Source organism: Podarcis vaucheri, assembly GCF_965113315.1.
Source record: "Podarcis vaucheri genome assembly, chromosome: 12".
Classification (NCBI taxonomy): domain Eukaryota; kingdom Metazoa; phylum Chordata; class Lepidosauria; order Squamata; family Lacertidae; genus Podarcis; species Podarcis vaucheri.
Window position 1 is genome coordinate 16,756,390 of NC_138750.1, and position 18,112 is coordinate 16,774,501.

At 41.0% G+C, this 18,112-nt stretch overlaps 1 protein-coding gene across 3 annotated transcripts in view; it reads right to left on the reverse strand.

Moving 5' to 3' along the window:
- Positions 1-18,112, reverse strand: part of DNAJC13 (DnaJ heat shock protein family (Hsp40) member C13) — a 67,024-nt gene that overhangs the window by 41,025 nt on the left and 7,887 nt on the right. For all 3 annotated transcript variants that reach the window (XR_014212403.1, XM_082192955.1, XM_082192954.1), the window contains exons 3-18: positions 16,989-17,064; positions 15,243-15,392; positions 14,238-14,279; positions 11,796-11,996; positions 10,938-11,144; positions 8,163-8,258; positions 7,815-7,906; positions 6,738-6,904; positions 6,528-6,607; positions 6,278-6,447; positions 4,409-4,508; positions 3,309-3,416; positions 2,821-2,976; positions 2,234-2,290; positions 745-866; positions 184-259 (exon numbers count right to left, since the gene is read on the reverse strand). Coding sequence is in view for 2 of the 3 variants with exons in the window: in XM_082192955.1 (XP_082049081.1) it covers positions 184-259; positions 745-866; positions 2,234-2,290; positions 2,821-2,976; positions 3,309-3,416; positions 4,409-4,508; positions 6,278-6,447; positions 6,528-6,607; positions 6,738-6,904; positions 7,815-7,906; positions 8,163-8,258; positions 10,938-11,144; positions 11,796-11,996; positions 14,238-14,279; positions 15,243-15,392; positions 16,989-17,064 (1,900 nt within the window). In the remaining variant the exon portion in view is untranslated. The remainder of the gene's footprint in view (positions 1-183; positions 260-744; positions 867-2,233; positions 2,291-2,820; positions 2,977-3,308; positions 3,417-4,408; positions 4,509-6,277; positions 6,448-6,527; positions 6,608-6,737; positions 6,905-7,814; positions 7,907-8,162; positions 8,259-10,937; positions 11,145-11,795; positions 11,997-14,237; positions 14,280-15,242; positions 15,393-16,988; positions 17,065-18,112) is intronic.

The window sequence follows — 18,112 nt, forward strand, 5'->3', positions numbered from 1 at the left end:
CCAGTATACCTGAAGGAGCGCCACCATGAAATCTTCCGTCAATATGTGTACATCCAAGTATAACATTTATTCAACACCCATTTCTACACAGCCTACTTAAAGCATTTGTTGATTAGACAGAGCTGAGTCAACTACAAAACAGCACAAGCAAAATTAAGAATGACATTTAATGTAGACTCTTACCAAAATACGCTTCAACAAGTTTAACGCCGTTGCATTTTCAGCTGTCCAGAGGCCCACTAGATGCCTACTCAGCTGTCTGAGAAATACAGAGATTGATAAATGTGCTACTTATTTGCCAGAAAATGATTAAACTTCAGACCATGTAATACGTTTCATTGTTCTGCAGCTGCTGTTAAATATAAGGAATCTAACTCCCAACTTAACTGTATTTCTGCTGTGCAGCTTACACTTCCTGAAGTCTTAGGATAGACTACAAATAATTATACTTAGATTGCAGACTTCTTAATGCCAACTGTAAGCACTGGTTATCTGTGGTTATTTTTCAAATTGCCATTACCACAGAACAGTGGTTTTCAGCATGTTCTCTCCAATAATTTTGCCTACTGATTTCTAACCTGCTACCTTCAATCCAGGTGGTCTACTCAGTGGTAGGGTGGGATGGGACAAAACGTTAATGAGACACGTACTGTCTGTGCAGTGATCAGTTGGGAAAAGGCAGGTTATACAATTAGGAGGTTATCATACAAGAGGAATGATAGCAAGCAAGCGACATAGACTTACCTATTCGTAAGCATCCTTTGATCTGTGCTTATTGTAAACATAGCAGTGTGCAAATGACGAGGTAAGGCACCTTCGCTGAGGGCAAGATCTTGCATTTTGGTTGCTATTTCTTTGTCTCCCTCCTTTGGAAACAGAGCAAGAGGATAACCATGAAAGAATCTTAGTTAAGTTGTTCTGCCTTTAGCTTGCAATGCCAAACAATGGAGTGTTTGGAATCAGAGATAATATACTGCTTTCACAGCATAGACGGTATTTAAAATGAAGGTACTTTATAAAACTATGTGCTTTTTTTACCTCTGCTACGTCCCTTGGCTACAGGGAGAACTGAAGAGTAGTTTGCTTTCATATTTTTCAAATAGAGAACGTGGCCATGATGTTTTATTCTGTTTTAATATTCTGTTGGGAGCCGCCCAGAGTGGCTGGGGAAACCCAGCCAGATGGGCAGGGTATAAATAATAAATTATTGTTATTATTACCCCTAGCTCCCAGGCTATTTCGGCACAAACTAATGTGCATTTGTTGGTGGCTGGGTAGATTTTAGTTTTATGATAATATCTCCCTTTTGGAGTTAAATGATTTGCCTGTGGTTGCTATTTCTAAGGATGTTAGGTATTTAGAGTTGTTTAGGATTCAAAATTGAATTTTACTGAATTCACTGTATTTCATTCTGTGTGCTGCCTAGAATTTACGAAGTGGTGTGTGTGTGTGTTAATAATTCTCTGTATATTGGGTCTGCCATCCTTTTAGGGCTTATGAACACATTTCATTTCATTTCAAATTTCAGAAGGGTGTTTCCTGAAGGTGATGAATCAAACCACCCAGCTGGCCACAGTTACCTTTTTTCTACTATACGTTTAGTACAGTGTTCTTTCAGTAGTTTGGCTGATGTTCTTGCTGTTTTTCCAATTATAGTGGTATCTAGGTTTGCAAACAGTCTGGTTTGCATACGTTTTGGATTACAAACACGTCAAATCCGGAAATGTGTGTCCTGGTTTGCAAACTTTTTTTGGATTACAAACATGTTTTTTTGGAGGCCCCATTGGCAAAAGCGCGTCTTGGGTTACAACCTGTTTTGGTTTACAAATGGACCTCCAGAACATATTATGGTTGTAAACCAAGGTGCCACTGTACTATTTTCCTCATGTGAGCTGAGTTATATAGCCTGCCTGTTCCTGTAGCTTGTCAGTCAAGAGATTGAAGTGATGGGTGTGTGTTTAATGGACAAAGAACAGTCTACGATTCCTGTCTGCAGCCACAAGAGAGCAGCATCACCCACCATGTTGTGCACTCAACACCCCTGAGAAAACACCCTTAAGATGTGAGCCAACTTCTCCTTCCAAACAGCTGAATGCAACTGTGCAATAAGTTATAACAGAAAATTTTCTTCCTGGAAAAAAAAAAGGCTTTGGATGCATGTCTGATTAACTAAGCCATTCTCATTCCTATTTATAAGGAAGTAAAATGTTACAAAACTGCATAGATGCATTACCTCTATTATTGCCTTCATAACCAATCCAGCTCCTTTCACAATGGCCATGGAAGGATGCTGCAAAACAATAAAAAGGAGTGTATGGATAGCAAAGTTGGTTAGAGCATGGTGCTGATAATGCCAAGATTGCAGGTTCGATTCCCATGAGGGACAGCTGAATATTCCTGCACTGAGGGGTTGGACTAGATGATCCTCAGGGTCCCTTCCAACTCTATGATCTATCATTATTATTTCCCACTACAGCATTAAGTGACCTGTTACAGTAAAGAATTTACAGTACCGGGACAGATTTAATACACAGCTGTAGAACCACAGCTGTCATTCTGGCTCTTGCTACTTGTTGAGGGTTTTAATGGGTTTTCCAATCAAAAGCCTCTCTGCTCCAAAGCTGGACCTGTTCCCATACAACAAAGTTCTTAGCCTACAAAAATGGGAGTGAGTAAAATAATGTGGGACAGCTTGCATTATATGTTATGGCAAATTACCATCATATGGTGTTAATTTCCCTCAAGAGTAATAGTTCAGTTCAACTAGCAGGAGAAACAAGGTGGAATCTTTGCTGTCTCCTTTCTTAACGTTAAACTCACCTGAAAGAGCTTGAAGAGGGTTCTCCCATTAGATGCAACCATCTCTAGTAACATATCAAACTGCTGCCCTTCCGTCGTCTCACTATAGGGAGCACAGAGGGCAAAAGTAAGGAAGTCCAAAAGTGAACTGATAACTAGGGCACCTGTTCCATGTTCCTGAAATTGAAAAAGGAAGATCAGATATGTCAGATAAAGCAGCATGCAAAAATAGATGAATATGCTTTTAGAAAAACTCTCGCTAAAATTGTCTTTGGCTTATGAGCTACAAAGTGGCACGCCCTTGCTATGTCTCACTGCCTCCGCTTAGGTTTTCAAATACAACTGTGTATTCAACGGAGAGGCATGATCAGACCAAAACCAAGACGCAAGACAGAACATCCTTACAAATCTCTAAATTATCTAAACTGTAGGACCTCTGTCCCCCATATCCACCCCACCCCCCACAAAACATAGAACCCTTTATTATTTGACTGATGTGAAATATTTACCACATGGGAATTAAATTTCTCCAACAAGTTTTCCAAGAACTTCTTTGAAGAAAGAAGAGATGCTTTATTTAGTTGTTCTTGCCTCAGGTCATAATCATCATGCATAGGCTATGGATAAAAGATAGCATTTCATCAGAATGTAGGTCTCAAACACTCTTAAGGCTCTAGCTAAATGGAAACACGTGCTAGCAGGAAATGCATGATAAAAATTAAAGAGTTCATAGTTTGCCTTATTTGTTCCAAAATAACATAGATAGGGGATGCGGGTGGCACTGTGGTCTAAACCACAGAGTCTAGGGCTTGCCAATCAGAAGGTTGGTGGTTCGAATCCCCGCGATGGGGTGAGCTCCCGTTGCTCTGTCCCTGCTCCTGCCAACCTAGCAGTTCAAAAGCACGTCAAAGTGCAAGTAGATAAATAGGTACCGCTCCAGCGGGAAGGTAAACGGCATTTCCGTGTGCTGCTCTGGTTCGCCAGAAGTGGCTTAGTCATGCTGGCCACATGACCCGGAAGCTGTATGCCGGCTCCCTTGGCCAATAAAGCGAGATGAGCGCCGCAACCCCAGAGTCGGTCACGACTGGACCTAATGGTCAGGGGTCCCTTTACCTTTAACATAGATATGCTATGCTCTTGGGAGGTCATATATCAAGACAACATCCATTCTTTAAATGAGATACACTGCAATATCCTACTTGCTAAAGCGATGGTTCTTATAACATCAGAAAATCTACTTAAGCTAAAACAAGTCACTCAAGCTTCCTTGTGTAACTAAGGCTCTCCGCCCTTTACTCCTCCCCTGCTCCACCATCAAGGATCACATAATCCCCACACCCGTAAAGGAAGAGAGAAAAAGCTTCTTGCTCCTCTAACATTGTCCCCACCATTGATTGATTAGGTATATAGTATTTAGCCTTGGGGAGAGCTGAATAGGCAGTTACCTGTTTATCACTCAAAACCTGTACTGATGGGGTTCAGATAAAGCTAAACAACTCCACATAGTGCTGCTTCTTCCTATGGAGGCTATGACATTGTAGGAATTATAACCCATCAAACCAAGAAAATAAATATCCTATTTTAGCTTACTCGTATTAAGAGTACTCACACACATGAGGGCACATAGCATATCAATGGAAGCGTGAGTTACTCCATCATTGTTCCTTTTAAGAGCTTTCACGACCTTCACTCCCAGGCGCTCTCGAAACCTTTCAAAACATAGCAAAGCATCAGATCGAATACTGAAATAGTAGCAGTATTTTGACAAATATCAAAAGCCCTAACTTAAAATGTATATAAATAAACACTCAAGCATAACTGACAGCAGCATATTTGGGGAACAGTAAACTTGAACATTACTAAAAGTTCAGTCAATTATTTCTCTTTTTAGATTTTTCAAAATTATTCATGAAAGCTCAATGATATGGCCTAGCAGTTGTGGACAGTATAACTGCCAGTAAAAAGAAAAGCTTCTAATAAGCTACAGCTAAATAATTGCTGCCAAGAATAGCAGGGGGAAAACAAGCGCATCAAGACCTTGTCTGTCACGGGAAATGAATTACATGGCTAAGTGCAACTGAGCTGCCAAACTGTGTTTGAAGAGCAAAGGTTAAGAATAGTAAAAGCTGGGGATCAATGGCTGGACCTGGGAACACAAAAGCTGTAGCATTACTGAGCCTAATGCATTTGGTCAGCAATCTGGATGGGAGGCCACTGAGAGGCCCATAAAAGATCGGGTGGTACTTTTTATTTAACTAACAGAACTAAAGTCATCAGGTGTCCCAAAAACCCCAAGCACAATAAAAGTAAATAGATGTGCAGAAGCCAAAAGGAAAAAAAATCATTTCCAGCACTAAACCTCCAATACATTTATAGAGTTGATCCAGTGATTATTAGAAAGGGTAACAGTTCTTCCACCTGCTTCTGCACCTTTTAATAGATACACATACTGTGTGCATGCTTGCAGCACTAGGTACATAAATTTCACTCTTAAGATCTTTGTAATTACTGCTGTACAGAGCTATAATCAAACTTGTAGTTTAAAATGAGTGAAAAACTTGAGGGCTATTTCCAAGACGCCATCCTCCTTTAACTGTAGTTAAATAACCCAGCACTGTCCATAAATTGTTGGCATCCGGCAGTCTTGGGAGACAATGGAGGAGTGTGCTGTTGGGGATGAAATCAAATCGTTGGTAAGTAACAGTGCCTGCTGGGGCTGTAGACACTGATATGGGAGAGACATGTTTTGTTGCAACTGGGGCAAATAAAGGCATTTGGTTGTGCTGCTTCCATCCTGTGGACATAAGCAAGCCAGCACAGATGTCGCTGAGACAAGAGTTTGAACATACTGGGAATGTGGGCTTGGGAGAGCGCATCTGTTTGAGACTCCTGCCACATGATGCCCCAAATCTCCCTGACACAGTGCATGTGGAAGGCATTGAGGTGCCGCTCTGTGTGGTTGCTTGGTTGTCCACAATTCGCTTCCATAAAGCAGCGTGCTCAACACGCAATCTTCATCTTAGTACTGGTCATTAGCATCACATTCTCCCAGACCGCTTTGGAGAGGTGAGCCATTGCCATAGCTGCCTTGCCAATACACCTGTCCAGCTCAGTGTTGATGGAAATCTTGCTGGTTATGGTGGAAACCAGGTAGACAAAACTGCCTACCACCTCAAGAGTGTGGTCACCAGTGCTGATGCATGGGGTGCAACACAAGATGTTGATCTTCATCGGGCTAATGGGAAGGCTGAGCTATCAGCAGGCTTGGGCAAAACTGTCTATACATACATCACTGATAATATGTACCACTGAGATCAGCTAACAATAGTGAAGAGCAAAGCAAGGGAGATGGGAGTTACAGCAGTATTGATGTTGCTTCGCAGAAACCATTGTGGAAGACTCAAACTTCAGAATTGGGCTCAGAACATAAATAACTCACAGACTATTACAGGGTTGCTGCTGGAAGTCAAGTACCTACCTTGGAAGTTGAGTGAAAGCAAGGAATCCAGCTTTGGATGCAACTAATCTTCTAACAGCTTGGAACTGGCTTTCAAGCTCTGCAGTTGATGCTGTCATGTCACCCTCTTGCGAGAGCAACGCCGTTATGGCATTGTTGATTAGCTTCTCTTTGTTTTCTGAAAACAAGCCCTGAAGGAAGGCGGAAAGGTGTTAACCCTTTGGACAGGAGCAGAAGAGAAAATGTACAGAAGAATGACTTTTTAACTTACATCCTGTGTCACTGCATGCAGAACTCCACTATAGGAAATGTTGGAGTTGAACCTAAAAACAGCATCTGCAAAATTGCCATCTGCAACAGGACAGGCATGGATATAAGTGTCAGGCAGACTGATATTGCAGCATCGTCAGCGCAGCTTGCTTTGCAAAAAGCTTGCAACGCACTCATTTCAAATATTAGAAACCGAAAGCAGAAGACTTACTTGGAGGTGCTGCCAAGAACCTGAGATGAAGGCTTTCGACTTCCTCTTCCACGGGCATGCTCAACAAGCCCCACCGCTGCCCCTTGTCCGTTGGTGTCATTTTCACACAGACATCCCTATTTCCAGAGGCTCTTACTCCATCCAGCAAACTGGCTAACAATGAGTCCCTAGGAAAATTGTCCCAACAATTAGCTTTTCCAGCCAATGATGCTAAGCGTGCTTATAAGAATACAAGTTCATACACATTTCATTCTGCTAAAGATTATATAGGGCAAGTGCTGCAAACACAGAATTTACTTTAATTTGTAGACTGCCCTTCATCCAAAGATCACACGGCAGTTCACAACGTAAGAATGCCGCGTAATAGGAAGTTTTAACTGGATAGTCCTTTCAATACACTCTAACCTGTATCACGGCACTGCAGGGGGTGACTTGAGGGAAAGGAAAGTGATTAAGGCAACATGTTGACATATGGAGACCTGATAACTAGCTTGTGATTAAGTGAGAGGGAAACTGTGGTTTAATGAATAGCTTTCTGCAAGGTAATAGGAGAGACAACAATACATTTCCCATATCATCATCATCTGCACTCATCTGCAGAGATAGGGAATAAAACTGATAGGTTTAGGTGAGACATTTTCCAGTGAGTCCTTTAAGTATTTTTAAAACTCAGTAAGGACAAAAGCCTACCTGCATATTGCATTTTTACTGGTAATTCATTGCTTTGTGTATCTGATTTTTCTATTTTTCCTTCTGGGATAGAACTGGATTCTTTAAAAATACAAACAAACAAACAAACAAACAAACAAACCCTAATGGCTATTCCTACCTACCTATACCTATCTGTTGGGTAACTTATTTCAGAATCCTATTTGAATCCTCTGTAGTTTTGCAAGGCTTGATGTCAAGAAGCTACTGTATTCCCTCCCAGAGGTGGCATAAGCTTAAAATGAATCAAATGTAAATGCAGTATTGCGACCAGGTTGTAGGAGTGAAACTAACTATGTAAGCACTGCGTGGTTTACCCAAGACATGCCAGCAAAGAACAACCGTTCAAGAACAACCGTTTAAAAATACCTCTCTGTTGAAGAATATTTTCGGATTTGTCCCTTGATAAACTCTATGGTAAAAAGCTGTGGATTTTCAGAATCGCACACAAGCGCAAATACCTTTAAAGAAAGAGTGTATCAAACAGGTTGTCATTATTCTGCACACTGTATTTAAATGACACACTCAAAGTTTCAGTACTGTAAACGACATACTCTTTGTTTTTTCTACATCCCACTATGGTTGCATTTGAGCTGGTTACAAATCTTGTTGTGTAAACTTCAGATTTTAATAGACGTACAACAGTAGATTTAGATAGCTTAAAGGTTACTATTCCCTCCCACCCCACCCAAAGCTCTAAAAAAGTTTCCGCCCTACCTCTCCTAAGGGTTTCAGTGTTGCAATATTGTAGGTAGCTGGGTCCCGTTCCACTAAGCACGTTTCTGTAAGAGCCAATATCCTTTTCACTGGTTCCTTTTAAACAAAAAACAAAAATAAAGGGAAGAGGCTTAAATTCAAATTGCTATAGTCACGGACACCAAATAAGATTGGGTCGCCATGTTCCAAAGTTCAAAAACCCAGACAAACCCCCCCCCCCATCACACACATTTGGGACACACACACACACACACAAACACCATCCCACATCTCTGTTGCCCGCCTTACTTTCCTATCTTTGGCTTCCTGCTCAAGGTGTGAGGGTGCTGGGCTTGTCCCTAGTCTCTGCTTGTCCCTAGTCCAAAGAAGCAGTCCCAGTGCCTCATTGGAGAAGCCGCTGATGCCACTGCTACCAAAGGCCGCCTGGCGAGTCTACTGCCTGAACCAGATCGCAGAGGCCCTCCGCGATCTGCTGCGAACAGTGGGCCTGCTTCTTCTCGGCACGTCCCTAGTCTGCTCGGAAGCTGGGGTGAGCTGAGATGAAGCAGGGCCCAGCGCCTCGCTGGAGGAGCCGCCAAGGGCCGCCTGGTGAGTTGCCAACGAGGGCTGCCATACGTCTGGTTTCTCCCATTTGATCGATTTATGGAAATTCCGCCTGGATGTTACTGCCGCCCGCCGAATCCCAGATATGTCTGGGGAAAGCCAGATGTATGGCAACGCTAAAGTAAGAGATTTCACGTTAGGGGCAATTTTCTTCTGGTAGCAAGTAATGTCGATTGCTATGATTTGGATCCAGACTCGGCCATAACTAACTGCAGGCTTCCAAGTGGACTATCAATCCCATTAGTCCTGCCCAATACAGCTGATGAGTGTTGTAATCCAATATATCTAAAGGGCATCAGTGTGGAGAAAGCTTGTTAGTTTCTATGGGTTTGTTCCAAGTATGACTCAGCCTTGATTCAACCCAATGGCCATGATCGTATTGCTTACCCCCTCTGCCCATATGAACGTACCCAGACCCTGAGATCATCTTCTGAGGCCCTGTTCTTTCATCTCCTCCATGGGAGGGGTCCAGAGGGTGGCAACACGAGCATGGGACTTTTCTACAGTGGCTTCCCATTTGTGGAAGGCTTTGCCCAGGGAGGCTCACCTGACACCTTCATTATACATCTTTAGTTGCCAGGCGAAAAAGTTCCTCTTCAGCTAGGCCTTTGGCTGATTAACATTCTATGCCCTTTTCATAAATGTGTTTGTGGGAGGTCGGGTTATCGGTCTGTTTGGTTCTTTTTCTTAATATGCATTTTGTGCTTTCATTTTGCATTTTTACGCTGTGAACTGCCCTCTGGATGAAGGGTAGTATACAAATTAAAATACATAATTTTTAAAAGTGGGTACAAATCCCCAGAAAGGGTAATATTTTAATCTCGACAGTACCACCAACGTTCATTCTGTGACTCAGCAAAGAAATAATCCTAGAATGAATGGCAATTGTCAATCTACCTTAAAATACAGTGGTGCCCCGCAAGACGAACGCCTCGGAAGACGAAAAACTCGCTAGACGAAGGAGTTTTTCGTTTTCTTAGCCGCTTCGCAAGACGCATTTCCCTATGGGCTTGCTTCACAAAACGAAGCTTGCGCCGCAAGCTCCGGGGATAGCGGGGAAGCGCAGCGCGTCTTCCCCGCTGTCCCCGGACCTCTTTTGAAGCAAGGGGCGGCGGGGAGAAGATAGCTTCTCCCCGTTGCCAGCCTTGCAATCTCCGGGGACAGGACCCCCTTTGAACCAAGGGGCGGCAACGGGGAGAAGCGATTCTCCCCGCTGCCCCTTCCCTTGCTTTAAAACAGGTCCGGGGACAGAGGGGAAGGCGCGCGGTGCTTCCCCTCTGTCCCCGGACAGTCTCCATAGGAACGCATTGATTGATTTTCAATGCATTCCTATGGGAAACCATGCATCGCAAGACGAAAAACTCGCAAGAAGAAAAAACTTGTGGAACGAATTAATTTCGTCTTGCGAGGCACCACTGTATATAAAAATAGAAGGAAGCTCGGTTCTTTCTATTGGGGGGGGGAATCATAATCAAAGTCTAAGTGTAACTGATCTTTTAATTAAAAATTTTGATAGAGTGTCTAAATTTTCATTCATTCATTCATTTAATTTGTATACTGCCCTTCATCCGTAGAACTCTGGGTGGCTCACAGCATAAAAATACAAGCTAAGAACAAGAACAAGAACAAACACAAACTGAACCAATAATATTAAATCTAAGTAGATACATGATAAACAGTAGTTACAGGCAATGTTTAGAACAACTGCATCATCATACTATGTCTGCTGCCCCCATATTTTACTATTTGATGTTAAAAATCAACAGCTCCTTAAGCTAATGCACGGGGTATGGCCTAGCGGCCTAGCCTAATGCAACTTTCACTTTTCCCCTTGAAACTTGAAAGACAATGGCACACCACCATCTTCTGTGGAAACAGTTCTCAAATGTAGTGGGACATGGATGGATAGCTGCCATCCACAAAAGAGCACGTAAAGCCCCTGGACTTACTTAACTAGTTTTCTCTTCTTTGTATCCTAGCCATTTGATGTGTCCAAAATTTATTTTAAAAAATAATTTTAAGGGTAACACAAGGTTACATACTAATAGTTGTGCACATTCTTTATAGAGGTTGTACATATTCACAGAAAGAAACACACAATTCAAGTTCCAAAAGGGATTTCCCCCCGCAAGTTCAGGACTCAAATAATGTATTCACATTTTTAAGCCTTACCGAATGCCTAGGAGATATCTTTTGGACCACAAACTCGGCTAAAGAAGTAATAGATTCATCATTGCTGTATTTTCCAAAGCGAAGCGTCAAATACTGCTCAAATTCCAAGGGTTCCTTCCTTATCCTCAAGGAAATGCCAACATAGTTGCCAGCATGTTCTATTGCACTTTTAATAATGTCTTCCCTTTGCTCAGAAGCAAACAAATGCTGAAAAATTCAAGAGACCTCAGTAAGTTCCTAAGAGCTATAAAAGTGAATACAACAGAATTTGCAGAACTGAACACAGTGAATAGTGATTAGTATGAAATAATTCATAGCTTATCATCTTCTCTCAAGTGTCTGGTCGCCAGCTGAACAAAAGAATCAAAATATCCAAGAACCATCAGTGCATAACTGTGTTTTGCTTAGGATCAGTTGTATTTTCTAGCTCAAACACCTGGGCAATTATGCACAATGCAACCACACTTGGAATACACCTCAAAAACACCTCTACAGGTGGAAAACATGCAGAAAAGATCAACCAAAACGACTGAGAGGATGTGACAACTCTCTTATGAGAAAGGGCTACAAAATTTGGGGCTTTTTAGTTTAGAAAAAAATGTGAATAAGGAGGGACATGAAGGAGGTGCATACGATTATTCACAGGGTGGAGAAGTTTTTCTTTATCAAGATACCAGGACACAGGGCCATTCAATAAAGCTGAATGTTGAAAGATACAGGATAGGAAAATGGAGGTGATTCTCTGCACAACACACAGTTACACTTTCTGGCCTTGTCAAATGAACCAAATCTACTGAATTCAAGGTTATTGGTGTCTTGATTTAGGCATAGGTGAAGTTGTAATGTTAGGATACTTACTAGTCTACTAAATCCACCATAAAGTATACAAAAGCCTCCAGCATAATCAGACAGATCAACAAATCCTTCAATATTTCTGTAGTCATAAGAACATAGGACTTTGTTTGTTGCAGGATCAATCTGGTCAATGCCTCCAGGAGTGACTTCTAGAATTACAGGTTTTCTTGTGTCACTCCAGTGATGCTTATAACAGTTGTATCTCTGTGAAAAGGAAGTGGTAGGTAAGGACACGGAAGGGATACACACACACACAAATACAGTATCACAACTTAGGGGAGTAGTTGCTTAATATGAAAGCAGAAGAACAGAAGTCTAAAAATATTTTCTGAGCACAGCTAGCCATACGGTTAACTATATTTTCAGTGCTGCAAATCCAACAAGCACATTGGACTCTCGTCATATATTGCATTCCTGCTACAAAGATTACAGGTGTGTAAGAAGCAACATTCAATACATACATAGATTGCTGCACACGGCTCATCATTTGATTCTATTATATGCAGTATGCATAATAATATATTTAAAAACCCGCATTAAAAGTGGTTTCTGTGAACATGTAAAGGCAAAGGGACCCCTGACCGTTAGGTGCAGTCGCAGACGACTCTGGGGTTGCGGTGCTCATCTCACTTTACTGGCCAAGGGAGCCGGCGTACAGCTTCCAGGTCATGTGGCCAGCATGACTCACCAGAGTGGTACCTATTTATCTACTTGCACTTTGATGTGCTTTCGAACTGCTAGGTTGGCAGGAGCAGGGACCGAGCAACGGGAGCTCACCCTGTCGCAGGGATTTGAACCGCCAACCTTTTGATTGGCAAGCCCCAGGCTCTGTGGTTTAGACCACAGCGCCACCCGCATCCTGTGAACATGTACAAGCTGTGAAATACTATGTATGAACGCCATTGTCACATAGAACAAGCTACATGAAAATTTCACATTTCCCACTCAAATGCTTTTTTTTTTTTTTTTTTTTTGTTAGTTGGCCATATAAAGGTATTGCCTAAATATGCATTTTGGATTCCCCCTCCACCACCCCCATGGGCCAACACACCTTACTTTTAAAATGTTTTGTGACCAAGGAAAAATTAACACATAAAAGACTGCTAACATGAATTACTGATGTTCTATTCCAAAAAAGATGAGCAATTTAAGGCTGATTTCAATACTGTGAAACATGACAATGAGTTGCATTGACCAAGAAGGAAATGCAACCTTAAATTGCTTCATAAAATTAAACAGAAGAATAGAAAGTTCCTTTTCTCACACATAAGCTAAGTAAAAATGGCAGGAAGTAAAAGAAACTCTTAGGCTGTTCATAATTTTGAAAGAAACACATGGTGTACGCTACTGTAAAATCAATTGGCATCTGTAGAAAATAGTTACAAAGAAAGTTAGATATTTCTGACTTCAGCCTTATGCTACACTTACCAAGGTAACACTGTAAAAACCACACACTATTCAAGCATGCACTTTAAGAAGGCTACTAATGTTCACAAATCTATGGGTGGTCATTTTTATTTCAATTTCATTCAGTGCATAGATTTGACAAGAGTACCAAAATCTGTCAAGTCACAAGGCAGGAAGGATGTCAGTCTGAGGTAATTTCGTATGTTGAAACTTGAACGACTCTAACTCAAAACATTTCTAGCAGATTATTCCCATTACAATTAATTCAAGAAATGAGTAGAACATGAAAAGAAGACATAATGCCCATAAAGGTAAAGAGTCATTTTAAAAGTCATTTTAATATGTCTATTCCAACTTCTGATCAAATGATCCTGAATGCCGTTAACGCAATTTAAAAGTTACCCAGTTCCCTCAAGTCTTCCAATGGGTGGCAATGGACAAAATTACCGTACTTTTCCGTGGATAAGACTAGTTTTTTTTTTTTTACTGAAAAATAATGTTAAAAAGGGGGTGTAGTCTTATACACAGGAGCAATGGCTCCCATTTTCTTAATTCTGAGTCCCCAAAAATAGCGGGAGTCTTATACATGGGGGCATCTTATAGACGGAAAATACGGTACTTTCCCCCTCACTATTGCAATCCCAAATCAGCTGGAAGTTGAGAGAAGAGTTATTTCTAGCAGGCAGGCAGGCCTGCAATTGCTCCTTCCTTTGCCAAAGGCTGGAGCCAGTCTAGTCTCCGCCTTACCATGATACACTTCCTGGCCCTTGAACATCCAAATGGCCCTTGTTTTTCTGGCTGGCAGCAAAGGCCAAAGTCCCATCACCCTCCCTTCTGCAGTCCCAGGGCACCGAGTTACGCACAGTGTATAGAAACACACACAAAGCACATTTACTAGCCAATTTGGAAATGGGGGGAAAGTATTTCCCCACTCCAATTAAAAGACCTGTAAATGCCTCAGCCTTCAAGGGAAGCAAAATTTTAATAAAAACAAGGTTTGTTTGTTTTTAACCAAAAAATGTGACAAAAGATACTTGCCCTTCCTGTGATTTTTCCTTCAGCAAAATCAGTTCTAAATCTCTGGGGCAGAAAAGAGGGAGGGGAGGGAAAAAAAATAGAATGAGTGGTAAGCACACCAAACAAGTTTCCATAAACTATTTTGCAGATAATTCAAGTTCAAGCACATCAAACTGGACCCCTCAGCTCACAGAAGGGCTATTTCATACTTCATACTAGATAATGGGTTTTATCCAATGAATTCATCTGGTTTGTGCAAGAACTTCTGCCTTTACACCAGAGGTTCCTATCCCTCTTCTTCCCTGTGTGCCCCCAAATCCTCTCTGGGGATTCCCCATACACTCCATAACAGATTGGGGGTCATGGCATGAAGCAGAGGTCAGCAACCTAAGGCCCATGGGCCAGTAGCGGTTCACGGGGTTCATCTATCCAGCCCATGGCAACCCCTGCCACCCCCAACTCTTACCAGTGCGGTATAGTGCGGCGTGGCATGGGGACAGATTTACGGGTTGATGGCGCCTGTGCACTCCTCCAGCCTGGAAGAGAGCACGTGCGCACATGCTCCAGCCCATCCTCCAACACATGGAGCGTGGACTGGCCCATCATTCGGTAAGCTTGCTGACCCCTGGCGTGAAGAGATGTTCCACTGCACAAATGGCAGGGTTTCATTGGATGCAACCAAATGTTTTGTATGGGAAAGAACTTGCATAAGCAGAAGCATAAATACTGTTATTCAGCCCATCTATTACATAGCATTGCAAGCTTGTAAGAGCACTAGGTGGCTATTTTCCTTTTGATCACTGTTGTTTTAGGCCAACCCTGTAGCTTGGCTCCAAAGTATAGCTGGTGGAGGTGTAATTGCTGTCCTGAGAGTTACCAGTAATTAAAAAATGGCAAGCATGTGTTGCATATTGCACTAAAATCATGCATCCAGCAGAAACTGAATGTTCCTCATTATGTTACAGTTAGCAATAAAGAGTGCAAGGTAGCCAGGAATTCAGATTTTTAGAACTAGAAGCTTCCTACCAGGGCTTCTGTGAGGAGTTCTGTTCTGTGTTCTGTAGAAAACTTAAGTGTTTCGGACTTTTTTCCACTTCCCTTACGAAATGTGAGGCTGAATTCTGTTCCTTGTCCTTTGCCAACAGGGCTGATGCTACAGATATCTCCATAAGGCCACTAAACCAAAAGATCAGAGTTGGAGAATGCTCTATTTTATCACCATAGTATCATAAATTCATATATCAACATAAATGACTCAAACGTATACAGAGATTTTTGTCACATAGTACATTGAAAATAAAGAGAAAAACAAGTAATAATAATATTTAAAAACAAAACAAAAAAACCATTGCCAACTGACTTCAATCAGGAAGTATTCCATCCTTCCTGATTTAAATTAGTATAGGGAGTCATATTTAGGTATCCATACAACATTTAATGCATTCAAATGCAGAAAGGGAAGTGAGATTTTTAAACCACTGGGTGAGAGCTGTTTGTCTTCCAACCTTAGGCACTATAAGGCTTTTAGCCACTAGGTACATTAATTGTTTAGTAACCCATAAACCATAGCTTGAATCCCATCCTATTAACCTACAAGTGACTGACAAGAGATGTTAAGGTGCTCCAAGTTTAGAAGTTCTATATTGGAAGAGTGAAAACAGGAGATCATTTATGCCTCTGAAAGCACCGGTAGCAGAACTTCAAGCACAGAACATCCAACAGCCCAGGTAGCAAGACCATTAGTCAGTGGCACTGTGATAAAGAACCAGCACTGTCCCATATTCCTAGGATCAGGCACAGAAACCTATTCTAAAGTTCATCGCCCTTAATTAGCCAACTCTACTATTGCAAGATGCACAAAGATAAAAAAACTGACATCTCCAGTGTGTCCCCTAGTGTCAGAAATCGCAGCAATCTGCATGTTTAACGAGAATGTGATAGTTAAGCCCCAGGCTACCCAGGGCAAACTACCAACTCTAAATTTAAAATGTATTCTATTTTCATTTTTATTCATATTAAAACTTTTTGATACCAACAGTCCTAGGAACTGCATATTCAGCGTTTCTTTACTCAACCATGGCACCAAAGGAAAAAAATATCCATAATGAGAAGGCATTAAAAGATCCAGGTGAAATGACACACATTTCACATTGTGATTAAGTCTATAGTCCTTCAGGTTTCTGTCTCCTCAACAACAATCATTGCCAAACAGGGATATCAAGCAATCTGATACAAAAAAGAAAACTAAAGAATTACGCTTGGTAATTTTAAAATTCTATTACTCCCTCATATCAAATTACTGATCAACCCCACAAAGCATTTGGAGAGTGTACAAACTTAAGGCAACTAAATATAACATTTCATTTAATCAAGGTCAACAGCTATTCTTCAGTATCTGAAACCAGATACCAAAAATATACTCTTGGGTTCCAAATAACGGCACTACTTCATTCCACATTAATATTAACATTCACTAATATGGATGGAAATCCATATATCGTTGAGAAATGTGCAATGAAAGGATGGGAAAAATATACCTTTATTATCCCAATCCCAATCTTACTGCCAGTTTGAAGGATATCATGAGGTAATTAATCTGAGGATATACCAAGTGACGTAAGTTAGCCAAATCCTTAATGTTGGCATTAACTCATGCAACTCCCTCTAGTCCCCAAACATCCTTCCTCTCTCAATAGGACTGGCATATAAACCAACTCAATCCAGTTTTGGAGATAATACATTTTCACGAAGTTACTATGTATTTGGCATTACCTGATTTGTAACTTCTAACGTGTTAGGATTGTATGTTGTGATGGCATGACTTCCGACTGAAAAGACTCGCTTATACCTAAAAAACATACCAACAAGAAACAAGACATTAAGGGAAACTGCAGAATTAGGAGAGAGATATTGCATCAAAATTCGCTTTTGTTTTATAAATAAGCCATAAACATTCATGAAGCTTCTTTCAGGTGAATCATCAACATGACTCACCAATATCTGGGGCAAGGAAAATTATCCCCTGCCCACTTTGTCATGTTTCTAAGAGATAGAAGTTAGGCATTCATTATGGAACTTGAGATCCCACCCTAGAATATACTCTGGTGGCAAGCAGGAGTTTGAAATGGGATGCATAAAAGCTGCTTGGCCACTGCTGTATCATAACACGGATTACGCAGGCTTTGCAAGAAGCAGCGTCACAGCAAATACATGGGATTATAGTTGTGTGAGACCTGCAACAATATGTTGCAGTTTGTTTGTTTTTTAAAAAAATAATATTTATTAAAAGTTTAAGAATTAAAGAAAAAAGAAAGAGAAATCAATACATTAGAATACATATAAAAAAGCAAAAGACACAATACATCAAAACAAAAACAAAAGCAAAAGCAGTTTAAAACACATCCATTATTTCCATATCTTTATCTTTCATTAACTTGTTTCATCGACCTCCTCACACCTCCCTTTTTGTGTTCTAGTTATTATTTCAGCAAATCCTTTCCAGCTTTCACTGTTTTCTATCATTTAATTATCTTAATTTATTTTAACCTTATCTTACCATTAAAACCCTAAAACTTATTTATACTTAACTCCTTATAACATTTCTACTAAAGCGATATAATTTCATTCCATCATTTTTCTATCACTCATTAATTTTGCAACATTTCTCTAAATAATTTTTTTAAAACTTTTTTCCAATCTTCCTCCACCGTCTCTTCTCCCTGGTCTCGAATTCTGTCAGTCCTTTCTATCAATACCATATAGTCCATCAACCTGGTGACCTTCTGTCCTAGGCTCTTAACTCTCTTCCATGTCCCTTCTGCAGATCTTCTTCATATTTATACATGCACTTTACTTTATCTTCTGCTGATCTTATTCTTAATTTCCTTCCTTTGGCA